The 26,882-nt window shown below is 47.0% G+C and overlaps 1 protein-coding gene across 2 annotated transcripts in view; it reads left to right on the forward strand.

Moving 5' to 3' along the window:
• LOC138667406 (oocyte zinc finger protein XlCOF6.1-like) overlaps positions 1 to 26,882 on the forward strand; it is a 70,149-nt gene that overhangs the window by 28,828 nt on the left and 14,439 nt on the right. The window contains exons 2-6 of one of the 2 annotated variants that reach the window (XM_069755626.1): positions 25,119 to 25,269; positions 25,401 to 25,577; positions 25,661 to 25,784; positions 25,873 to 25,970; positions 26,170 to 26,260. In XM_069755626.1, the coding sequence (XP_069611727.1) occupies positions 25,751 to 25,784; positions 25,873 to 25,970; positions 26,170 to 26,260 (223 nt within the window). In that variant the 5' untranslated portion in view covers positions 25,119 to 25,269; positions 25,401 to 25,577; positions 25,661 to 25,750. Of the gene's footprint in view, positions 1 to 24,752; positions 25,270 to 25,400; positions 25,578 to 25,660; positions 25,785 to 25,872; positions 25,971 to 26,169; positions 26,261 to 26,882 lie in introns of those variants that run through there. The other variant, XM_069755627.1, reaches the window with a different exon arrangement.

The raw sequence follows: 26,882 nt of genomic DNA on the forward strand, positions 1-26,882 counted from the left end.
CCGGGGCCCTGGCTACCCTTAATTCACCCCTGCTTATAACAGTACAGATCACGTTAACCCTGGTGATCTAGTGGCAGGTAAGGAAGAAACATTGCAGAAGACAGAGTTAAGTAGGCCCAAGGTAAGACTGTGGGTCTCGGAGACTTGTAATGGAGGGCATGAGCTGACAAACAATTCCCCAATGGGGGTCCTTTTTTTAATAAATAAAATAGTGCCATCACAGGCCCCTTGCCCAAAATTCACCGGCCTATAACAGTACAGAGCACATTCACCCTGGTCATCTAGTGATTCTGGATGATGAGGATGAGGATAAGGAGGAGGATAAGAACAAACAGACCAAATCTGGAAGCGTATACCCATGTGTTGTGGTGAAGGGTGCATGAGAATACACCTCCCCAAAACAGAGAATGTATTTGAGGTTATGTTTCGCTGTTTTCACTTGGTGGTGTACAGAAGTCTTTCCCATTCCAGCCCTTGTTCATTTTTATAAGAGTCAGCCTGTCAGCATTTTCAATTGACAGCTGGATGCGCTTATCTGTTATAATTCCACCAGCGGCACTAAAAACCCGCTCTGACAGAACGCTAGCAGCAGGGCAGGCCAGGACCTCCAAGGCGTAGAGAGCCAGTTCATGCAACGTGTCCAGCTTGGATACCCAATAATTAAAAGGCACAGAGGAATCCCGGAGGACGTTTGTATGATTTGCAAGGTACTCTCTCATCATCTTCCCAAACATTGCACTTCTTGTGACAGCACCCTTAGCCTCTATGCCGTCACGATGGGGGGTCTGAGAAAACTGTCCCAGAACTTTTCCACTGTTCCCCTGCCTGAGCTGTATTGTACTTCTGTCTCTCTCGCTTGGACTCCTTGGTTGTACAACAAACTCTGACTTCTGCTGCCAGCGTTCTCACATAGGAATTTTCAAAGTAATTCCGCTACAAGGGCCCTCTAGTACTGCAACATTTTAGTACACCTCTCTCCCTCTGACAGAAGAGATTGAAAGTTCTCCTTGTAGCGTGGGTCTAGAAGTGTCACCAACCAGTAATGAGTGTCACCCAAAATTTTTATAATGCGAGGGTCACGTGAAACACAGTGCAACATAAAGTCAGCCATGCGTGCCAGACTGCTGACAGGCAAGCCTCCTCCTCCCTGTCCTCAGGCCATTCCCGCTGAACAGATGGTATGACAGCTGTGCTTGTAGTACTGTCTATAGCGCATGAAAGTAGTTTCTGTTCTTCCTCCTCCTCATTGCCTACCAATCCACGTTGAGAAGACATGAGGCTGGGCTGAGTGTAATCCCCCTGTATGGTTCCTTGCTCCATGTCCTTGTGCTCTGCCTGCAATGCATCCTCTTTAATTGTGAGCAGAGAGCTTTTCAGAATGCTGAGAAGCAAGATGGTGAAGCTAAATATTGTGTCATCGCCGCTCACCATCTTGGTACAGCCCTCAAAGTTTTGGAGGATGGTACATATGTCTGACATCCATGTCCACTCCTGCCCTCTTCTGCTCACAAATCCTTTCCAACATATGCAGTGTAGAATTCCAGCACGTGGGGCATCACACACTAGTCAGTGTGCTAGTAGCTGCAAACGCTGCTGAAGCTGTAGCTGACTTTCTAAAATGGGCAGATCCGGCAGCTCCTGGTAGCTTTTCGCTTTTCAGAAAACGTTTAACCACGAGGTTAAGCACATGGGCCAAGCAAGGTACGTGTGTGAGCTCACCTTGCCTCAGAGCTGCCATCAGGTTCCGGCCATTGTCACACACGACCATGCCTGACTGTAGAGGTTCAGCGGTGTCATCCAAATATCTGACTGCTCTTTCAGCACTGTCCACAACTCTTCTGCATTGTTCGGTTTGTCACCTATGCAGATTAGCTTCAGCACAGCCTGTTGCCGCTTGGCTGAGGCAGTGCTGCAGTGCTTCCAGCTTCTGACTGATGTGTTGATTTCAGAGATGGAAGATGAAGAGGAGGAGGTGCAGGAGCTGTAGACTGTGGGGGCAACCCTGATTGATGTAGGGCCAGCAATCCTCGGCATGGGGAGGATGTGTTCCATCCCAAGGTCTGACTGGGTCCTGGCTTCCACTATGTTAACCCAGTGTGCCATCAGTGAGATGTACCGTCCCTGCCCACAAGCACTTGTCCACGTGTCCGAGGTTAGGTGGACTTTCCCTGTAACAACACTGTTGAGGGCACGTGTAATGTTGTGGGACACATGCTGGTGTAATGCCGGTTCGGCACACTGGGAGAAATAGTGGTGACTGGGGACCGAGTACCTTGGTACGGCCACCGCCATCAGGTTGTGGAAAGCTTCCGTCTCAACGAGCCTAAAAGGCAACATTTCTAGCGCAAGCAGAAGATAAATTTTACAATTTAGGACTGTGGCCTGTGGGGCGTTGGCTGGGTATTTCTGCTTGTGTTCCAAAGACTGGGGTATAGACAACTGAAGGTTGTGCTGGGACAAGGATGTGGATGGGCTTGATGATGGTGCTGCTTGACTGTGGGCAACAACAGGTGCAGGGCTAGAGCCATCTTCACATGCACTTTGGACTGGGGATTGGCTTTGATTTCTATGCAAAACAGTGGAAGGAGCAGTGGTGTCACCTGGAGTGTTCCTGGAGCCAGGGGTTTAGCTCACAAAGTCAGGTGCTTTGCTGGCATGTGCCTGATCATGCTGGTGGTGTCAGACTGGTTGTTTTGCTACTTCTGCTGATGCGGGCCTGGCAGGTGCTGCAAATGGCCTGTTTGGGTTACCGGCAGAGTCTTTAAAAAATAACCACACTTGGGAAGATCTAACAGATGGAATGGCAACTTCCTTTATGTTGGTGTTACGGGGAATGGATACACGCTTTCTGTCTGTGGCCACCACACTGAATCTTCCTGCCTGTTGGGGGGGATATGCCTTCTTCCCTATGTGTGCTGCTGCCCTCGCTCTGCATGTCCTCCTGCCAGGTTGGGTCAGTTGCTATGTCATCCACCACCTCGTCTTTCACATCTGCACCCTGCGCCTCCTCCTGACTTTCCGGCAATTGTGTCTCATCATCGTCCATCTCTTCTAACACTTTCCCGCCATCGCCTTCATGTGACCGTGGCTGGTCCAAGCTTTGGGCATCGCTACATGCGATCTCTTCTGGCCCCACTTCAAGTTGACCTGCCGAGAGTCCGGAATCTTGAAATGGAAAACTGAACAGCTCTTCAAAGGGTCCAAGTGTGGGAACAGTTGGCTCAGTGCACTTGGCATGGTGGGAGGAAGGAGGAGCAGGATGAGGAATATCCGGGCCATGCTCACGGCTACTCAGACTTGACCGTGTGGAAGACATGGTGGTGGTGGTGGCTATGTGACTGGAAGCATTATCTGCTATCCAAACAACAACCATTTCACACTGCTCTGGCTTCAATAGTGGTGTGCTGCGGTCCCCTAGAAACTGGGACAGGAAGGTCGAGCGAGAAGATGTGGGTCTTTGTTGTGGTCCACTTTCACCTTTGCCACGGCCTCGTTCTCTGCACCATCAGCATCACGTCCACTTCTCCATCCCTTGCTCCTTGTCTTGCCCATTTTAAATGGACTACTGCACTATTTCAAAAGCTCAACACAAATGTATTTATTTGGAGCTAAATGATATCTAATCAGTATGCCTGCAAAGCTACGATTTTTCAAACACCAAGCCTCAGCCTGACATAACAGACTGTGTTAAATTTTTTTGGGCTTTTTGGTGAATTTAAAACCTCCAAAAAAGAGTGGCACAAGGCTAGCACACAGAACTATGCTACGTATGCCTGCTGAAATACGATTTTTCTAAACCAGATACAACAGAACTCAGCCGGACATAATAGACTGTATCAACTTTTTTTAAGGTTTTGTATAATTAAAAAAAAAAGAGCAATGCTAACAGACAGAGAGATGAAACTTATGCCTCTCAAGCTATGATTTTTCAAACACAGATACAACAGGCCTCAGTCTGACTTAACAGACTGTCTGAAATTTTTTGGAGGGTTTTGTAGAATTTTTTTAAATGCAAAATAGTGCTGTATATAAGTAATGTAACAGACAGCAAAAAAGTTTGGAAACTGGCCAAAAATGCCCAAACTTGGGGAACGCAGATATGTGAGGCCTGTCACAGAAATACAACACTGCCAAATATGTGGCCTGTAGTTTCTTTAATGCAAAATAGTGCGGTATATAAGTAGAGTAACAGACAGCAAAAAAGGTGGGAAACAGGCCAAAAATGCCTAAACTTGGAGCATGCAGATATATGAGGCCTGTCACAGAAATACCACACTGCCAAATATGTGGCCTGTATTTTTTGTGCAAATTAAGGTGTATATAAGTATAGTAACAGACAGCAAAAAAAGTGGGAAACCGGCCTAAAATGCCCAAACTTGGAGCACGCAGATATGAGGCCTGTCACGGAAATACCACACTGCCAAATACAGTATGTGGCTTGTATTTTTTTGAATGCAAAATAGTGCTGTATATAAATATATGCAATATTCGTACCACAAAAACAATATATTGCTGGAGTATAAATTAGGTATAAACCAAAAATCAAAAAGAATACCCCCAAAATATAACCTTTAATTTGCTGGGTAAAATTACCCTTTATAGGCTCAGGAGACAATAACAATTTTAATACTATAGTCTAAACACTCTTATACAATACTAAAAAGGATAGAGACTAATGTGGTGGAGAGTGATCTCTCCCTACTCACCCTACCTCACAGCGGAGGTTGGCACCCTAAATTCAACATGGCGCCACCGCTCACCGACGGCTTTGCCTTCAGACCCTAGAGGGAAACTAAACAAAGAAAAACCACCACCAACACCAATGATTCCCTATTGTGCAGTTGTGCAAAAGTGCTTAAAGGGAACCTGTCACCCCCAAAATCGATGGTGAGGTAAGCTCACCGTCATCAGGGGCTTATCTACAGCATTCTAGTGCAGTAATGCAGTTCAATTTTCATGTTTGCATGTTTTAGCGCCGCAGTGTGCTGCCTTATTTATTGGATGCAGGAATATAATCATAAAACAATAATCAAAAAAATGAGATTGTACTCATCCAAATAAGACGCCCATCCCGACGTGTTTCCCCCCCAGGAAAATAAACTGGGGTTCATCAGAGGAAGGAACAGGGCTTCTCCCAGTATGAGGCAGCTGCCATGAGCCGCGTCTCGCTGTCACCGCTTGCAATAAAGGGCTACACGTGTCCTGTCATATGTTCACTTAAATACCTTTTGCCGCCATGATTATCGTATGTTCGGCCCGGAAGTGACGTATTGCTACTCGGGCCGCGTCACCATACTTCCGGTAAGTGAAGCGCACAGCGTTCCACTCAGCCGGCACTCCCACCATCTAGGAGTTAGGGGCAGTACCAAAATATTGCTGCTCCAGGCGTACCACCATGATTGCGGTGAGTGAAGTGCAAAGCGTTCCATCCGTATATTCATCCGACAGAGATTAAACAACGTCTGATACCCGCCTCATATCCCAGATGATCCATATTATGTTTAGGCAAAAGAAATCATTAATATAATACTGATGGCAGAAGGGACAATGACACATTCGCATAGCTCTCCAATTACAAGGGTACATTCAATTTATGGTAAGTTCTATTATTATCCACCATTAAATCAGTTGGATTAAACTCTGAAAGAGCCATTAAAGTTATTGTTTCCATTTTTAGTGGAAACTATATTGTGGTCTTCTGGGAGACCTATACAGCATGCCAGTAAATTATCCATCATCTAGATCATATTTTGAATACAAACAATTCAAATAAAACTCGTAAAACAGAGTTGTTCGTTTAGACCCAGAGGGGACATGGATTCCATCAGGAAGATCCACCTAGTCTCCCGTTGGAGTATTTTGCAATCCCAGTCGCCAAGCCTGACAGATTGGGGTACAGTCTCTATCACCTGAAACGAAAGCGACCCCAGGTCTCCCCGGTGTTTTTCCACCATGTGGCGTGCCAAAGGGGTGTCACCTTTGTGTTTTATGTCTCCCACATGTTTGCCTATCCTGATTCTTAGTTGTTTTTTGTTTTTCCAACATAGTTTAATGGACAGTTACACGTACATAGGCAAACCACCCCTGTTGTCCTACAACTAGCAAAGTCCCTATTTTTAAAGACACGTCCTGTGGTTACACTATAAAACGTCTTTGATTGATTGATTAGTTTACACATGTTGCAACCCCTGCATCTGAAGGTGCCCAAACTTCTGTGTTCCAACCAAGTGCTCTCTACTTCTGGAGGGTTCAGGTGGCTATGGACCACATAATCCCATATAGATTTCCCCCTTTTATATGTCACTGAGGGGAATTTAGGGATACATTCGGCTATATCTGGGTCTGCCCTTAGGACATCCCAATATCGTTTCAGAATACCCATCACTTTACCATTCTGATCATCATACGTTCCAACTAGCTTGGTCATCCCTCCTATTTCCCTTTTTGGTTTAGTGGTGAGTAGTCGCATGCGATTTGAATTCCATGCTGCTTCATATCCCTTTTCGACAACCTGTTCGGGTTATCCCCTTTCTCTGAATTCATGGCACTCGCTTGTTGTTCAAAATCTCGCAATGAGGAGCAATTCCTATGGAGTCTAAGAAATTGACCCATTGGTATGTCTCTTCAAATTTGTTGGATGGCAGCTCTCCCACCTGAGGAGGCTTAGTAGCTGTCTTCTTGCGATAGATAGTGCTATTTAATGTCCCCTAATTACATTTCCAAAGAAGTACATCCAGGAAGGGGATGCTATCTCCCCCCACCTCACAGGTGTAACCTCTCTGACGGCATCACTGCATGGCCTCCCATCCCTCACACACAATCTTACCCACTGCTCCAGGTCATGTTGTGGTCTCTGTCTGCTGCCGGCTCCATGCTCTGTGTCTCTTGCTTTCTGCCTGCTCTCTGCATGATTCCTGGCTGTGTGCATAGGGGGACGGCGCCAGAACTCTCTGGCTCTTATGGAATCAGGGTGCACCTGTCTAATGTGTCCCTGACCAATTACCAAGAGGCCTCTAGTATTTAGGGCAACTCCACCCTGTAGACTGCACCTGTGCAATGTGTTAAACTCAGTTAGTGTTGTGCTTCTGAGCTGCCAGGCCTTGCTCTGTGTTTTGCCTTCTCTGTAGGCTTTACTCCTTGCCTTATTCTTGTCTGTCTGCCCTCCAGGAGGCAGAATATCCTGGTCCCTGTATCCTAGTTCTAGCCTCAATTTGTATTTGTCTGTCCGCCCTCCAGAAGTCAGAATATCCTGGTCCTTGTGTCTTTGTTTCTGTACCTTGTATAGTATCATTACCTTGTCTGAACTCTGACCTACCTCTATCTCCCTGTCTGTGGTTTCTTTCCCTGCAGTGCCTCTCTGCTCTCGACTCCGCACTCTGCGACCTTGCTTTGCTTCTTGCTCTGCAACCTGTGACTTTGCTCTGCCCTCTGTGCCTCCGCTCTGCTCTTGGCTCTGCACTCTGTGCCTTTGCTCTGCTCTTGGCTCTGCACTCTGTGCCTTCACTCTGCTCTTGGCTCCGCACTTTGTGGTTCTACCTTTGTCTCTCTGCGGCTCTGCCTGTGTTCCTTACTCCTGCGGTTCTGCTTCATGCTGGCTCTTGCTGCTGCAGAATCTCTTTGCTGCAGCTCTTCTCCGCATACCTTGTGGTTTCGCTCTGCTCTTGCTGCAGTATCTCTCACTGCAGCTCCTCTCCGCATACCTTGTGGTTCACCCCTTGTGTGAACAGGTCCCAACCTGTCCCTTCCTACTTTGTTCCTTCCTGCTTGCATCCGTACCTGTACCTCTTGTGTGAACAGGCCCAACCCTGTTCCTTCTTACTTTGTTCCTTTCTGCTTGCTTTCGTACCTGCACCTCTTGTGTGAACAGGTCTCTACCTATTCCCTCATACACACCAGCCTGCCCTGTGTCTCAGCCGTGCCTGCCTGCCCTTTGTCTCAGCCGTGCCTGCCTGCCCTGTGTCTCAGCCGTGCCTGCTTGCCTACTCATCCGAGTTAAAGCCGTGCTCATCTGCCAGTCCTGCCTGTCGCCTGCACCTGTCCTGGTGTTCCTGTTTCCCAAGTGAGATCAGCAGCCACAGCCAGACACCACCCTGGAGTAGCACCTGGCAGCTGCCTGCCGCACAAGCCTGATCTCACCATCAGGGGCTCCAGTGAAAACCAAGGCAGCTGTCCTAGTCACGCCCCTTCCAGGGTAGTCTGGTTTGTGGCTCAATGGGGCCACAAACCCCCCGAACTCACGCCCACCAGTAAGGGCGTGAGAGTGACAACAGGTAAATCTTAGGCCCAAATTGTTGACGTTCAAATGGTCCACAAACTTTCTAAATGAATCACCATCCCCTGACCAGAGTATGAGGATGTCATCAATGAAGGGTCCCCAGAATACAATGCGGGGGCACCAGTATCATGTGATAATACACGTGGTGCTCGTTTGGTACCGCCTCTAACCTCCAGATCCTTTGAGTGGAAAGCTTTGCGCTTCACTCACCGCAATCATGGTGGTACGCCTGGAGCAGCGATATTTTGCTGGTACTGCCCCTAACTCCTAGATGGTGGGAGTGCCGGCTGAGTGGAACGCTGTGCGCTTCATTTACCAGAAGTATGGTGACGCGGCCCGAGTAGCAATACGTCACTTCCGGGCCGAACATACGATAATCATGGCGGCAAAAGGTATTTAAGTGAACATATCACAGGACACGTGTAGCCCTTTATTGCAAGTTGTGATGGCGAAATGCAGCTCATGGCATCTGCCTCGTACTGGAAGAAGCCCTGTTCCTTCCCCTGATGAACCCCGGCTTATTTTCCTGGGGGGAAACGCATCGGGATGGGCGTCTTATTTGGATGAGTACAATCTCATTTTTTTGATTATTGTTTTATGACTATATTCCTGCATCAGTCTGGTTAGTGAAACTAGGGGTTATATGTATTGAGAAAGCAAAATTATGATACTTTAAAGATGCACATTTAGGCTATTTTTCTACCCTTGTTTATTATCTGATGAAAGGTTAACAGGAAAAAGGGGGTTATTTATAATAGCTATGGTAATACCATATATAAGGTACCAGGGTTTCTGAAAACCAAAAAACCCTGAAAATTTGGGAACTACCCAAAATAGACTGATGCAGTCTCTGATTAAGCTCTTTTGCACAACTGCACTTTAGGGAATCGTTGGTGTTGGTGGTGTTTTTTCTTTGTTTAGTTCCCCTCTAGGGTCTGAAGGGTGAGCCGTCGGTGAGCGGGGCCGAATGTAGGGTGCCAACCTCCGCTGTGAGGTACGGTGAGTAGGGAGAGATCACTCTCCACCACATTAGTCTCTATCCTTTTTAGTATTGTATATGAGTGTTTAGACTATAGTATTAAGGTTGTTATTGTCTCCTGACCCTATATAGGGTAATTTTACCCAGCAAATTAAGGATTATATTTTAGGGGTATTCTTTTTGATTTTTGGTTTATATGTATATAAGTAGAGTAACAGACAGCAAAAAAAAGTGGTAAACCGGCCTACAATGCACAAATCTGGAGCACGCAGATATATGAGGCCTGTCATGGAAATACAACACTGCCAAATATGTGGCCTGTATTTTTTTAAAATGCAAAATAGTGTTGTATATAAGTAGAGTAACAGACAGCAAAAACAGTGGTAAACCGGCCAAAAATGCCCAAACCTGGAGCACGGCGATATATGGGGCCTTTTTTGCTTTTTGGTGAATTTAAAACCCCCCAAAAAAAGAGTGGCACAAGGCTACCACACATAACTATGCTACTGCGAATATACGATTAAAAAAAAAAAAAAACACCAGGAATCACCCTGATATAACAGACTGTATTAATTTTTTTTTTTTGGCTTTTGGGTGAAATTATAAAATAAAAATAAAAATAGTAGAACAAGGCTAGCACACACAACTATGCTTCGTATGCCTGACAAACTATGATTTTTCTACAGATGCACCAGGACTCAGTCTGACATAACAGACTGTATATTTTTGGGGGGCAGGGGTGAATTTTTTGAAAAAAGAAAAAAAAAAGAAAACTGCAACTAGGTATATAGTAAATAAGCAGCAGCAGAAAGTTATGGAGTTAAAGGGAACCTGTCACCAGATTTGGCTGATATAAGAGACAGCCACCACCTTTCAGGGCTTATCTACAGCATTCTAATAATAAGTCCTGGATCCGACATTAAAGAAAAGAAAAACAACTTTTAATATACCCACACGGGGGGGTGGGGGGGCGGTCTGGTGCAGGGCGGTCCAATTGATGTCGCTGGTCCAGGTCTGGCGTCTCCCATCTTTTTGCGATGCCGCCCTCCTGTTGTTTCATCACTCCACGGCATCGCTCTCCTGCGCAGGCGTACTTATCTGTCCTGTTAAGGGCAGAGGAAAGTACTGCAGTGCGTAGGCGTCGGGCCTCTCTGACCTTTGCCAGCGCCTGCACACTGCAGCACTTTCCTCTGCCCACAATAGGGCAGATAAATATGGATCGCTCCCACGTAAGGACAATGGGGTACTCTGTACCGGGTCCTTCAGTTCCCTCAGCGAGGATGTCTCGGTGGCCCGATCCGGACCGTGGCCCTATGAGGGGCGCCCAATTAAAGGGCAGAGTTCGTAGATAACGGTAGTGTTCATGACGCCACCTGTGGTATTCGATCAGGGTGACCGACGATGCTTAGGGGTCCGCTGGGGTGATGGAATGGCAGCTAGATGGTATACCCTCCCACAGGTGAAGTATATCCCCAGGGCTTCCCAGAAGTGTAGATGGTGGATGGTGCAAGGCGCGGTGAATAACGAGGACACAATGGGTGCAGTCTCTTTACCTTTACTGAAGGCTTCAGCATCCACAGTCCAGGGTGCCGGATGACAGGGTAGGCAGGGTCCGGCCGGTCTGATGGCAATTCCAGAGTCCCCTTATCCAGGTGGAAATCAGTAGCCTTCCCCTTGCGCACAGTAAAGTAGTAGATCCCTACTTGCATTAGCTACCATAAGGTCCTCACTCTTGTTACTTCTCTCTCTCTGTCCCCCAGATGGATAGGACATAACCCGTATGACGGTGGTGGCCTGAGGCTATTTTATAGGGACCCTAGGGTCGCCCCTCCTCCGCGTTGCCACCGTGTCTGCTTAGGTGTTTAGGTCGGACAGCCAACTTGGAATCGACTGCCCTGCCGGTCTCTGAAGTAAAGCGTAGAGTATATTACTCCCTCGGTGTTCCGGCCATCGGATCTGCGCTTAGTTGGAGGCAGCCTGATTCTAGCTGGTCTCCCACTGTTGTTTCACTCCTGTTGCTATGACTTCTGTGCTCACTCACTACGACACACTTCCTTGTCCTTTCTTAGGAGGCTGCCACATGGGTTGCAGGCGCAACTTCGTGTCCTTCTTTCCCTTTCCTGGGCCAAGCCCAGTCTGCTCCTCTCCTCCTCCTGGCTCCAACTGTCCGACTTCCTAACCAACCCCACCCAAGTGTGAGGAGCGGCATAATAGATATAACCTTTTGCTCTCCCTGGTGGCCAGTGTGTGAAGTGTGTGTGGCTGTGATATCTGGCAGGGTGAACTCCTTTGGTGCCATCAGACGTAACATCGCTCCCCCTGGTGGAAGAACGACATTACTGCAACGACCAGGACTCTGGGGCGCTGCAAATACGCCTGCGCAGGAGAGCGATGCCGGGGAGTGATGAAGCAACAGGAGGGCGGCATCGCAAGAAGATGGGAGATTCCAGACCTGGACCTGTGACATCAATTGGACTGGACCGACCTGCAGGTAAAATAATAAAAACATATTTTTCTTATCTTTCAGTTCGGATCGGGGGCTTATCTACGGCATTATAGAATGCTGTGTATAAGCTCTGAGAGCCAGTGGCCACATCTTATATCTGCCATAACAGCTGATATGTTCCCTTTAATAGAGACTTGTATACATACGCACTATGCACTGTAGTTTTCTTATTGCTGGATTAGACACCATGTTTGGGCCCTTCCCTGTCATCTATATTTGCATCTAGTCTTACTGTCTCCATTTCTAGCACTGTATTCTGTAAGTAGGGAGACTCTATTGTGGTGCAGGATGTCGTTACTCACATGCGCTGGGTACAATGTCCTTGTGTCTCTCACACTAGAAGCTCCTGATTTTATCATCCATTATCAGTGTCTGTTATGTTCTTTATGTGCAGATATTCTCTTCATGTTGTCACTGTGGTCACCGGTCTATGTGGGATAAGACCCTTCCAGATGATGCACTTTAGATTTACATATTAGTTTTGTGTCTCCCTATTTGATGAGGACCAATCGTCTATTGACAGAACTGTAGAGTGTAAAATCCCCCACACAGTGTATAGTGCGGTAAACCCCCTGTCATGAATCCCCTCACCGCTGCCACCAATTTCTCACGATTCACACCGTGACCGTCATCCCTACGTCACAGGTTGGGGTGACTTTAGGCCAACAGACGGCTATCACATGTGCAGGGGGCTTATCTTAGTTATCCCTCCACTGCTAACAATGTGATGAGAAAACACACACAAGGCTATTGACCTCTTAGTTTACAGCAGGGGCTTATTGTAGGTATCCCACTGCTTTTCAATATACCACGAACTGCAGGGATTTATGTATATCCCGCTTACAGTTCCACTTAACACTTGCAGCTCTCTGGCGCCCCCCTTACTCTCAGGTCAAATTAGGTACTGCACCCTGGGTAATTAGTCGCCAGACAGGCTGCCTGCTATGTACTGGCTATTGGGCACGCTGCAGCAACGCGATAAACTACTCCCACTCAGGCAGGAACAATAATTATCAACGCTGCAGTCGCTACAACATAACCCAAAAGTCGGCACACGGTACCACTGCCACCAGCTTCGATTAAACGGGTCCGAAGCTAACCCAACACAACAGTAGCGTATTTTCCCTTCAGAAGACTTAGGGTACGGTTTAGAACAGGAGAATGAACTGATATTAAATATTATATCCCATAAAAATTAGGCAGTGCTTTATCAAAAATATTTTATAAAGATGTTACAAATGAAACAATTGCAAATATGTACAAGGGTAATTATGAAATAAACAGGGATTAAATGAGAAAAGGTAACTCTCACATGTTCAAAGCATGGCAGGCAACCATACTTCCCAACTCATTTGGACGTGCTGCTGGCTCCAGAAGAAGAAATCAAGCAGAAGACTGAGCTGGGGAGCCTGCCACAAACTTAAAACCTTAAGGCTGTGACATCACAGAAAGGCTGGCTTATCCAGACCCTCCTCTCTCTACATTCTGAGAACTTCAATCTTAAATCTATCTACTTTCTATAACTGCGCTACAAAACATGTCATAGTCATAACAAACCCATCATTCATCTCGGATTAACGTGGGCATTCTAATGATATCAATTATGTCCTATCTGGGACACATATTTACAGAGAAAACCCTACTTCTTTACCAGATGGAGCTAGAAGCTCAGGTTTTACGTGGTGAATAGATCCACCGAGGGGTGTGAAGAATATATATTTTCGTGTTTTTTACGTAAACGGGTTGTGTAATATCTTAACAAAACAAGACAAAGGACTTCCATGCATTTCTGGAAAGTTAGAATCCAGTTCTAGCCTGTCACTTTCCACTGCAAGAATGCCGGTCGTAAATACTTCGGTTCTCTGAGCTACAGGTAATAAACTCTTCCTCCCCATCTACATTGGCAAAGCAGCTCTTGGCTGAGTGAAAGGGAAGGAATTTGAAGCTACAAACTGTTGCAGCATCACCCCAAGAAGGGGGGCTTAGCCCACGCAGGCTAGCAAGAGAACTACTTATGATATTTCATACCATATCGTGACACCTCCCCCTTTTGGTGTGCGCTAGGGAGGCAGAACCCCACGGTATGCCTCCATGGGCACCTCAGTAGGTTCACCCTGGCGGGAGAGTCCATCTGCATTCCCATGCTCTTTGCTCGTTTTGTGTTCAATGGTGAAATCAAACTGCTGAAGGGCAAGGCTCCAGCGGAGCAACCTGCCGTTGGTTCCACACATGGCGTTTAGCCAGCGCAGAGGGTTGTGGTTGGTCACCACAGTGAAGGGGCGACCGTACAAGTAGGGCTGCAAGCGCTGCAGGGCCCAGACTATGGCCAGGCACTCCTCGATGGTGGAGTAAGCCACTTCCCTCGGCAAAAGTTTCCGGCTCAGGTATAACACGGGGAGCTCTTGGTCCTCCGAGTCAACCTGGCTGAGCACAGCACCAAGGCCAAACTCGCTGGCGTCGGTCTACACCAAGAACGGTCGACTGCTGTCGACTGCTTTCAACACGGGCGTTGCGCAGTGCGGTTTTCAACGCCTGGAAGGCCCCCTCACAGCCATCTGTCCAGTTGACAATGTGGGGTAGCTTCTTCCTGGTGAGGTCCGTCAAAGGTTTTGCCAGGCTACTATAGTGTTGTACAAAGTGCCTATAGTACCCTGCAGTGCCCAAGAAGGACATCACCTGTTTCTTGGTCACGGGAGTGGGCCAGTTCACGATCGCGCCCACTTTCTCCGGCTCTGGCTTCAGGGTGTTCCCGCCTACCCAGTGCCCCAGGTAGTGAACCTCCCTCATGCCCATCTGGCACTTTCCCGGCTTGATAGTCAGTCCTGCTTGGTGAATTCGCCTGAGCACCTCCTCGAGATTCTGCAGGTGTTCCTCCCAGGAGGAACTGAAGATGGCAATGTCATCCAAGTACGCCACGGCGTACTTCTCCTGTCCCTGAAGCAGGAGGTTGACCATCCGCTGGAAAGTGGCAGGGGCATTCTTCATGCCGAAGGGCATGACCGTGGACTCGTACAGTCCAAAGGGTGTGATAAAGGCGGACTTCTCCTGCGCCTCGGGGCTCAGGGGAATCTGCCAGTATCCTCGACTCAGATCCATTATTGTTAGGTAATCTGCGCCAGCTAACTTATCCAGCAGCTCCTCAATGCGCGGCATTGGGTGCGTGTCAGAGGCTGTGATGGCGTTGAGCCCCCTGTAGTCCATGCAGAACCGGGTGGTCCGGTCTTTCTTTGGCACGAGAACTACAGGTGATGCCCACGCGCTCTTTGACCGTCGAATCACCCCCAGCTGTAACATCTCATCGATCTCTTGGCGCATAATCTGCTGCACCTGGTCAGAGATTCGATAGGGTTTTCGCCGTAGTGGGGCGTGATTCCCGGTGTCCACCTCGTGGAGGGCTAACTCAGTCCTCCCAAGTCGGTTGGAGAACACGACCCGGAAGGGTTCCAGTGTGGTTTGCAACTGCAACCGCTGGGGTTCAGTTAACGAGTCGCTTACCTCCACGTCCTCGATGGACCTATTGGCCTTGGCTTGGGCCAGCATGTCCAGGAGGGTGTCTTCCTCCCCATCTTCGGGCAAGCTGCAGACCGGTAGGATGAAAGGTTCACGTTTGTGATGAGCCTTCATCATGTTGACGTGAAAGGCCTTTCGCCTACCCCGAGCGTGGTCAAGCGTGACCACGTACGTGACCGGGTTGAGCTGTTGGTGGACGACGTATGGGCCCTCCCAGGCTGCCTGAAGCTTATCTGTTGGTACGGGGACCAGCACCCACACCTTTTGACCCACGTAGTAGGTCCGCTCCTGGGCGTTCTGGTCGTACCAGTGCTTCTGGTCAGCCTGAGCCTGCGTCATGTTGTCATGCACCAACTGCGTCAAGGTCTGCATCTTGTCACGGAAGCGCATGACATACTCCAATATGGACACTTCAGAAGGGTTCGGCTCCTCTTCCCAGGATTCTCTTACCAACCTAAGGGGTCCCCGGACTCGCCTGCCGTACAGGAGCTCGAAGGGGAAGAACCCCGTCGAGGCCTGCGGAACCTCTCGGTAAGCAAACAGCAGGTGTGGGAGGTGCCGCTCCCAGTCGCGCCCTTGAGTCTCAACCAGCGTGCGTAGCATCTGTTTGAGGGTACCATTGAAGCGTCCACACAAGCCATTGGTCTGTGGGTGATACGCACTCGATACCAGGTGCTTCACCTGCATTCTCTTACAGAGAGCCTCCATTAGGCGAGACATAAATTGGGTCCCTTGATCAGTAAGCATTTCCCTGGGAAACCCTACACGTGAAAAGATAGCCAATAGGGCATCCGCCACCTTATCTGCCCTAGTTGACGACAGAGCTACTGCCTCTGGGTACCGGGTAGCGTAGTCTACCACAGTAAGGATGTATTGCTTTCCAGAGCTGCTGGGGACGGCCAGCGGGCCTACAATGTCCACCGCGATCCTCTGGAAAGGCTCCTCTATCACTGGTAAAGGGATCAGGGGAGCCTTAAGAGCAGGCCCCGCATTCCCCACTCTTTGACAAGTGATACAGGAGCGGCAGTAGTTTGACACATCTGTCCCCATCTTAGGCCAATAGAAGTGTTGAGACAGCCGGGCCTTAGTGTTGCTGATCCCCAAGTGTCCAGCTAGCGGAATCTCATGGGCAATCCGTAACAACTCACCCCGGAATTGCTGCGGGACGACCAGCTGTCTTTCCTTCAACCACTCCTTTTGTGATTCTCCGGGTACTGTCTCCCGGTATAACCTTCCTCGTTCCCAGAACACCCTCTCCTTATCAGTCTCGGAGGTGGGCGTCTCGGCGAGTTGCCTCAAACTCTCTAGGCTCGCATCTGTGTGCAGAGCAGCCTGAAACTCCTGGCTAGGGGAAGCCAGAAGAGAGGTCAGGGTCCCTTCCCCACGGGAACCCTCTTGGACCTGCTCTGGGTCCACCTCTGGTTCAGTCACACTGATGACTGAGGAGGGTCCGGAAGGCCGACAGTTATCTGCGTTCCGGGCACTCTGACTGCGGGTGACAGCAGCTACGTAGGCTGTCTCCCCGGGGGTTTCTACAGACCCATCAGCCGGCGCTGCTATGGGCTCTACCTCCCCATCCACCCCCAACACTTCAGGAGCAGTGCTACTTATGGGCCAGTTACCTTCCTCTGTGCCACTGGTCAATTTCATGGCATCACCTTTCTCACGGTTCCCATGCTTCTCCCCATTTCCTGTAGCACCGACACTTGCCCCTTCTAGGGGTTCCTCAGCCGTCTCACTCCGCAGAGTGACGGGGCTGAGCATTCCTGTACCTATGGACACATCAACTTTCACAGAAAAATCATTATCATGTTCAGTTGGCACAGGTACAACATTTTCACCATTAATCCTAGGGAAAAAATGGTTATCAGATGCATCATTACAAGATAAAGCATGGTCAGGTAACACATGCGATTTCCCATCATCATCATCCTCATCAGGGTTAACGTTACCCTTATTAGCAGATTGGGGAGGGGTGTCAGGAACGTAGTATGCAACCATCCTCCCCAAATCAGTCCCCAATAAAACATCAGTGGGCAAATTATCAGACAGCCCCACTTCCTTCACCCCGCTCCCGGCATCCCAATCAATATATACTCGGGCCATTGGCAAGGGACAGCTGATGCCCCCAATCCCAGTGACAGTTAGGGTTTTCCCCGGAATGATCTCTTCAGGGGCTGCCAGTTTGGGTCGGATGAGGGTTCGTTCAGCTCCGGTGTTCTTGAGGCCTGTAGCGACATGGCCTCCCACAGTGACGTACTGTACGTTGTCACACCCCCTCACAGCCACCCCACCCACCAAAAGAACTGCTGCGTTAGGCCCTGGGGCCTTAGATGGGGGGGTTCTTCGGCTTGTCTGGACAGTAAGGACTGATATGGCCAGTCCGCTTGCAGAAGAAACACTGGCGAGGGTTGGTGGTAGGTCTGGTGCTGTTGGCCACGGGGACAGGACCTCTGGTGTGTTGGCTGGCAGGGGTACTGATGTTGGTTGTCGGCTTACCCCCTCTCCAGCTGGTGGTGACTGGCTTCTGCACTTCCGTCCTACGGTTGGCCTCATAAACCGTGCTTGAGGGTATGGCAACCGTGAAGGGAATTGGGTGAAAAAATGAGAGGAAAGGAAGTGCAACTACTGGGGGCTTGTGGGGGGGGGGGGTTCTGAGTAGGACCCCTGTTGAATAGGGTTGGATGACTATATGAAAATAGTCGTGCATTCAGGCTTCCACTATGTGCGCCTAGTGGATCCTGTGCCTCACGCAGGTATTGTCAGCCCACAGGATATTAACCTAAATGTGTGCCGACTAAGGTGACCTGCACACTACAGGGTATGGGTGTGTGGCGTATACAGTATATGCACACATGTAAATTGTGTAAACCACATACACCGGTAGGGCCGGCTGGGGACTCACCAGGATCCAAAGGTGTTGTGGATGTGGTGCTGCTTTATATGTTGCTGCCTGAAAAGATCCGTGGTGACGGTCCTGGTGTTCAGATGGCAGGAAGGCGGACTATTGGCAGCCGCGGCACAGCAGGAATGCAAAGAAGCTGCGTAGAGCCAGGGAGAGCCCCGGCCGGTGGCGTCCGTGGATACGAGCGGGGGGAAGAGTGGCCATGGGAAACCTGGCGTGTGATGTTACAGGAACTACGGCGCGGTGCTGAGACCAAGAGGGTATCCGATGCATTTCGAAGGAGTGGCATCCTTCTTCATCAGGGTTACCGATATTATCCAGGGACGCCACTGGCAGGGGCCCTCCCTGGCTCTACGCAGCTTCTTTGCATTCCTGCTGTGCCGCGGCTGCCACTAATCCACCTTCCTGCCATCTGAACACCATGACCGCCACCACGGATCTTTCAGGCAGCAACATATAAAGCAGCTCCACATCCATAACGCCTTTGGATACTGGTGAGTCCCCAGCCAGCCCTACCGGTGTATGAGGTTTACATGATTTACATGTGTGCATATATACGACACACACCCATACCCTGTAATGTGCAGAGCACCTCAGTCAGGTCACATTTTGGTTAATATCCTGTGGGTTGACAATACCTGCCCGAGGCACATGATCCACTAGGTGCACTTAGTGGAAGCCTGAACGCACGACTATTTTCATACAGTCATCCACCCCTAAACTGCCAGGGTTTTTGTTGCAGCCACATCTGTTCTGTCTCTGCGGTGTACATCTATGTTCTGGGTTCCAAAAGAGTTAATTTAAAAACAAATGTTTAGTGTGTTAAAAATAATAGAATGTGTCTTCTGCTTTTTTATATATTTTTTTCTTCTTCCAAGAATTGTTAGTGTCTATTTTTTTAAACATTTTAATATTTGCTTTTTTATCTGGTGTCTTTCTTGTAATGTAGGAAAGCCTAAGGCCAGAAATAAACCCCATAAACACTGTATATGGAGACTTTGGTGTCAAGTATCATATTTTTTGGACAATAAGATGCACTTTTTCCTCCAAAATTTTAGAGAAAAGGGTGCATCTTACAGCCCAGATGTACCATATAGTGGCTATAGGCAGGGGGGAAGTGGCAGAGACGGAGGAGCAGGTTACAGGAGGCAGGAGCCAGCAGCTACGGCTAACACATTTGCCCACTGTTAAATAACATGAATATTCACTGCTCCCCACGCCCATAGTCCCTTTCACCCACAGTCCCTCTCACTGGGCCTGTGGAGCAGTGAATATTCATTCTCTTTAATAGCGGGCACTCATGATCACCCAACCACTATAAAAGAAAATTAATATTCACTGCTCACCAAGCCCAAAAATATGGGCGTGGGGAGCAGTGAATATTTTGGAAGCTGACCTCGGCGTGTGGAGGCTACTTACACGTTGTGCGCTGCTTACACTCTGAAATCAGCTGATGGAATCAAACATGGCGCTGAGCAGAGGGACGGTGCATAAAATCGTTTATTTTTTTTATGTGAGCAGCGTGATAGGGCCATGTTTACCAGGATTGGGTGGCATCTATACCATGATAATGATAGCCATGTTTACCAAAATGGGGATAGTATCCATGTACTGTATATGAGGTTGGGGATAGGAGCCATGTATACTATGATGGAGATGGGGGGCCATGTATACTAGGATGGGGATGGTGGCCATGTAAACAAGGATGGGGTGCCATGTATACCAGGAAGGGGGGCCATGTATACCGGAATGGGGCCAGCCATATATACCAGGATGGTTAACCATGTAAACCAGGATGGGGTGGGGGCCATATATACCAGGATAAGGGGCTTCGTATACTCAGTGGGGGGGCACGTATACCTGGATTGGTGGCCATATATAACTGAATGAGGACATACATACCATGATAGATGTTTATATATATAAAATATTCGTTAAAAACATAAATAGTAAACTAAAAAATGATAGTGTTGGCCCCCTTAAAAATAGTCTGGGTGAAATGGTTGATGAGGATGAGGAAAAAGCCAATATGCTAAATTACTTTTTTTCATCAGTATTTACACAAGAAAATCCCATGGCAGACAAAATGACTAGTGATAAAAATTCTCAATTAAATGTCACCTACTTAACCCAGCAGGAAGTGCGGCGGCATGGTATACACCCTCGAGTACTGCAGGAATTAAGTACAGTCATTGATAGACCATTATTGTTAATCTTTAAAGACTCCATAATTACAGGGTCTGTACCACAGGACTGGCGTATAGCAAATGTGGTGCCAATATTGAAAAAGGGGACAAAAACTGAACTTGGAAATTATAGGCCAGTAAGCTTAACCTCTACTGTGGGTAAAATCCTGGAGGGCATTCTAAGGGATGCTATACTGGAGTATCTGAAGAGGAATAACCTCATGACCCAGTATCAGCACGGGTTTAGTAGGGACCGTTCATGTCAGACTAATTTGGTCAGTTTCTATCAAGAGGTAAGTTCCGGATTGGAACAAGGGAACCCAGTGGATGTAGTGTATATGGACTTTTCAAAAGCTTTTGATATGGTGCCACACAAAAGGTTGATACATAAAATGAGAATAATGGGGATAGGTGAAAATATGTGCAAGTGGGTTGAGAGCTGGCTCAGGGATAGGAAACAAAGGGTGGTTATTAATGGAGCACACTCAGACTGGGAAGCGGTTAGCAGTGGGGTACCACAGGGGTCAGTATTGGGCCCTCTTCTTTTTAACATTTATTAATGACCTTGTAGAGGGCATTCAGAGTAGAATTTCAATATTTGCAGATGACACTAAACTCTGCAGGGTAATCAATACAGAGGAGGACAATTTTATATTACAGGATGATTTATGTAAACTATAAGCTTGGGCTGATAAATGGCAGATGAGCTTTAATGGGGATAAATGTAAGGTCATGCACTTGGGTAGAAGTAATAAGATGTATAATTATGTGCTTAATTCTAAAACTCTGGGCAAAACCGTCAATGAAAAAGACCTGGGTGTATGGGTGGATGACAAACTCATATTCAGTGGCCAGTGTCAGGCAGCTGCTACAAAGGCAAATAAAATAATGGGATGCATTAAAAGAGGCATAGATGCTCATGAGGAGAATATAATTTTACCTCTATACAAGTCACTAGTTCAACCACACTTAGAATACTGTGCACAGTTCTGGTCTCCGGTGTATAAGAAAGACATAGCTGAACTGTGGGGGTCTGCAATACCAAGATAGGCTATTACACTTGGGGCTATTTAGTTTAGAAAAACGAAGACTAAGGGGTGATCTTATTTTAATGTATAAATATATGAGGGGACAGTACAAAGACCTTTCTGATGATTTTTTTAATCATAGACCTGAAACAGGGACAAGGGGGCATCCTCTGCGTTTGGAGGAAAAAAGGTTGAAGCATAATAACAGACGCAGATTCTTTACTGTAAGAGCAGTGAGACTATGGAACGCTCTGCCATATGATGTTGTAATGAGTGATTCATTACTTAAATTTAAGAGGGGACTGGATACCTTTCTGGAAAAGTATAATGTTACAGGTGATATACACTAGATTCCTTGATAGGGCGTTGATCCAGGGAACTTGTCTGATTGACGTATGTGGAGTCGGGAAGGAATTTTTTTCCCCAATGTGGAGCTTACTCTTTGCCGCATGTTTTTTTTTGCCTTCCTCTGGATCAACATGTTAGGGCATGTTAGGTTAGGCTATGGGTTGAACTAGATGGACTTATAGTCTTCCTTCAACCTTAATAACTATGTAACTATGTAACTATGAATGGAGCCACTTATATCAGGATTAGAACATATACAGCTCTGGCAAAAATCAAGAGACCACTGCACAGTTTTCTAAAAATCACCATCTCTACATGTCTGACAGCCATTCCATTCCATGGTCAGTTCAATTCCAACCAAAGTACACCTCATTCTCCTTAATGTGTTTGATTGGGTGATCACCTGAATCAAATCTTATTTAACGAGAGAAAGTATAAAAACACTGTTGTGGTCTTCACAATCCTCTTGCAATAGGACAAACTGGATGACCAAACAAGTGCTAAAAATAGTCCAAAATTAATTTGAATGAAAAAATAATTTGTAACCATGGCAAAGAAGTTGAAAATTCTGGCTCAATTCTGGCTTTACTATTAGACGGACTGTAGTCCATTACAACAAAGTCATGCAGCAGACATTGGGGACAACAAAGCTATAGACCTGCAGAGGGTGAAAGCGAATATCCACTGACTGGGATGACTGTCATTTTATTTGAATGTCACTCAGCAACCCCAGGATTACATCAAGTGACCTACAAAAGAAATGGCAAATAGCAGCTGGGGTGAAGTGTACGGCAAGAACAGACTCCTTGAGGCAGGCCTCAAGTCATGTAAAGCTAGAAAAAAGCCTTTCATTAATGAGAAGCAAAGGAGAGCCAGGCTCAAGTTTGCCAAAGACCCTAATGATTGGACCATAGAGGACAGGAGTAAGGTAATCTTCTCTGATGTGTCTAATTTTCAGCTTTGCCCAACACCTGGTCGTCTAATGGTTAGACGGAGACCTGGAGAGGCGTACAAGCCACAGCGTCTTGCACCCACTGTGACATTTGGTGGAGGATCGGTGATGATCTGGGGATGCTTCAGCAAGGCTGGAATTGGGCAGGTTAATCTTTGCGAAGGAAGTATGAATCAAGCCGCATACAAGGTTATCCTTGAAAACCACTTGCTTCCTTCTGCTCAGGCAATGCTCCCTTACTCTGGGGGCTGGTTTTTCCAGTAGGACAATGCCCCATGCCATACAGCTAGGTCAATCAATGTGTGGATGAAGGAGCACCACATCAAGACCCTGTCATGGCCAGCCCAATCTCCAGACTTGAGCCCCATTGAAAACTGCTTAAATTTTTGTTCCAGGAGTGGTATAAGGTTACCCAAAAGCAGTGGAAAAGACTGTTGGAAACATGCCAAGACGCATGAAAAATGTGATTAAAAATCATGGTTATTCCACCAAATATTCATTTCTGAACTCATCCTAAGTTAAAATATTAGTATTGTTGTTTCTACGTGAATAAGAACTTGTTTTCTTTGCATTATTTGAGGTCTGAAAGCACTGTTTCTTTTTTATTATTTTGTCAATTTCTCATTTGCTGAAAATAAATACAACATTTTTAGCTTTAAATTTTGGAGACATGTTGTCACTACTTTATAAAATTAAACAGTGTACATTTTACTCAAAACACATACCTACAAAGAGAAAAATCAGAGAGACTGAAAATTTTACAGTGGTCTCGTAATTTTTGCCAGAGCTGTATATATAAAATTTAAAACCTAGGTGTGTCTTATGGTCCAGTGTGTCTTATAATCCAAAAAATATGGTAATTTCTGACCATGGTGGTTTTGAAAACAAATTTTTTTTATTTTTATAAAAGCCTCAAACTTATGTGTGTAAATCAGATATGAGATCTGACGTGATAGAAGATTACAGTGCGGGGAAGACTGGAAACATTCATATAGACGGCTCGATGGACTCGGACAAATGTGTTTCTAGAGCCGTAGTAGAAGATGATGTCATCCTCATCATGAAGTAGTTATTTCTCCTGTCACGTGTAATGAATATCTCCTGCAGTATTGTTAATGCCGATTTCAGGGTCTGTAAATGAGACGAGAATTAGCGTTATGGAAGATGAGTCTATGAGAAACGTATTCAGCTGCCGAGTCCAAGGAACAAACTATTTGTTGTCTGTGGCCTAAACTTTATAGGTTTTATTAGTAGATGTCATAGAAAAAACAATGTTGTAAAATAATAAAAATATATTTTTACATATTAAATATATTTTTCGGACTATAAGATGCAACGGACCATAAGATGCACCCCAAATTTACAGAATTAAACTAGGGAAAAAAATGTGTCAAATGGTGGTCCGTCATACAGACCGAATTCAGCTTACCGTGGGAAATCAGTAGCGCTGGTGGAGGGTGGTCACAGGGGGTGTTCGGTGGTCCAGCAGTGATATGACTCCTATCGCTGGTCCAGCAGTGATATGACTCCTATCGCAGACTGATGCGGTAGGTTCTGTGGTGCGGTGGCACCTCCAACATTTTCTGAAAGCCCGGAGCACCCGCACATCCATTGCTGTGAAGCAGTAGCCTCTGGGAAATCCCATCCCAGGCTGACATGACAGGTTTGTCGGTGCTCAGGGTTGCGGGCGCTACGCTGTCATTTTGTGAAAGCTCTCGAGCCCCGTACACCCCCACTGCTGCGATGCGGTGGCCTCCAGTAAAATGGCCTCTGGGAAAATGCCGCTGCAAATTGAGATCTCGGCTCCAAGATCTCATCTCCCGAGATCTCAATGTGTGCATGTGCCAACCCGGTGGACATTTTACCAGGGGCAAACGCATGGCAGCAACGTGGATGTGCAGTGCTCTGGGCTTTCCAAAAATGTTGGCGGAGCCCCGCTCCACTGCACACCGCCGAATACTGCCGCACCAGCCTAGGAAGGGAGTGTGATCTCCCTGCAGTGTCGGACCGCCGTAGAATCACCCGACTCCTGCTGCCGTCACACTAATTGTAAGTGTATTCTGACTAGAAGACACACCCCCATTTTCCACCCAAAAATTTTTTGGGAAAAAGTGCATCTTGCAGTCCGAAAAATACGGTAATTGCTACTTGGGTCCCCGCCAGACTCTGTATTTTCTGTTCTGTCCCAACGAACTTGTGATTGCTACAGCAAATTAATTGCCGAAGCAGTGAGTAACATAGCCAGTGATTGGTTGCATGGAGGAGATGTCTTACTCAGTAACTCAGCTTATGTTCCAGTCCATACAAGACTAGAGAATACAACATCTACACGTTCTGTCTTCTGAAATGTTTCCCTTGTTATCTCCAGTAATTTTATTATTATTCATATTCCTTGTAATGATTCATCCTCTCATCGTCTTCCTATTCAGGTCCCTACAATATCCGATCCTTTCAGTAGACATCTTCTATATTAAGAGAATTTTTCCTAACTACCCATCAAGAATGGATATGAAGAGGGACAAGATGGCAGAGAGGATATTACACCTCACCCTAGAGATTCTCTTCCGTCTTACTGGAGAGGTGAGAGATTTTGATAGCGTCACATTACATAATTCTTATTTATGGCAATGAAACTGTTGGACGGAACTCAAGAGGTGTGGAATCTGGAAATGTCTGTAGTGAGATTTATTAATGTGTCTCTCCATAACCAGGATTACATAGTAGTGAAGACCTCTAGTGAGCGCTGTCAGGACCCTCTGTCTGAGGGATGGGAAAGACCCCTGAGCCCAATCACAAGGCCTCCACCTCACCCACTGATACATGAGGACATCAATGACCAGAAGATCCTAGAACTCACCTACAAGATGATTGAGCTGCTGACTGGAGAGGTGACACTGCTGGGAATGCTGGGACATTATACCGTAATGCTATGAAGGGATCGGAGTGATGACAGTATCATTGTATGTGTCAGGTTCCTATAAGGTGTCAGGATGTCGCTGTCTATTTCTCCATGGAGGAGTGGGAGTATTTATAATTACACAATAATCTGTATGAGGACATCATGATGGAGGTTCCCCAGCCCCCCACATCACCAGGTAATAGGATTAAATACACACAGCCTATAATTATCTGTATTATCTGTATGTAAGGAATGAATTCAGTCCCTGTATGTGTTTCCTCCAGATCTATCCAGTAAGAGGATAACACCAGAGAGATGTCCCGGACCTCTTCTTCCACAGGACTGTAAACAGGAAGATCCCAATGTCTCTCAGAATCATCAGGTAGATGGAGAGAAGGTGTCCTGAGATCTCTCCTATGATGCGTAGACGGTGGTGAAGGTCTTGTACTCAGTCTTGTTTTATCTACCAGTATTACATGTTTCATACTGGTTTCATGAGAACGGTGGAGATGGCAGAATTAGAGCTGATTATAGATGTGACTTTCTCCATCGGTCTGTGACTTTTATAATATTTATTTCAGGGTGAAGAGCTGACCCATATTAATACTACAGAGACATATGTGAGGGGTGATGAGCGGTGTAAAGAGGAGACTCCTACATATGAATACCCAGGTGAGTAGTGACCACTAACTACAGAGAAGTCACAGATTCTTCTCAGTCACCGGCTGTGGCTGCTTTATCAATGGTGTAGTTCGGACGTGGCATCATGTGATCATTTTGCAGGTAGAGCATAACATTCTCCTCCATCCGAAAATGTTTAAATTGCTTTGTGAAAACTCTTTTGTATAGCGCTTACAACCTGCAAATGTAAGGCGGCCAGGGTGGTAGTCGTGGCAACGAACTGTAGTGTTTCCACACCCTGGCACCCCGCAGATGAAATACAAAGTCCTTTCTGGTGTGTGTGTGTGTTCCCTCGGTTTCTTTATCTCCAGCTTCAGGATTCCAGGTTCCATAAAACACTGCAGCGTCAGTCCTTTTCAAACAATTCAACTTTACTGATAACATGGGCACCCATCACTTTTGCAGCATATTTCACACAAAGCATCATATCTTGCACTTTCCCTTCCTTCTGGGCAGACTCCATTTCCTCTATAACCTCTCCTTCTCTCCTGGCAATCCATGCCATTTCTGTGGACAATCCGTGCCCCTTCCGTACTACCTGCATAACCAGCTCCCTGTCAGCCCCTTGTCCGATTCCATCTTGCAAAGGTGCCAGGAGTTGCATCTTACTGAC

Source organism: Ranitomeya imitator, chromosome 2, assembly GCF_032444005.1.
Source record: "Ranitomeya imitator isolate aRanImi1 chromosome 2, aRanImi1.pri, whole genome shotgun sequence".
NCBI lineage: Eukaryota > Metazoa > Chordata > Amphibia > Anura > Dendrobatidae > Ranitomeya > Ranitomeya imitator.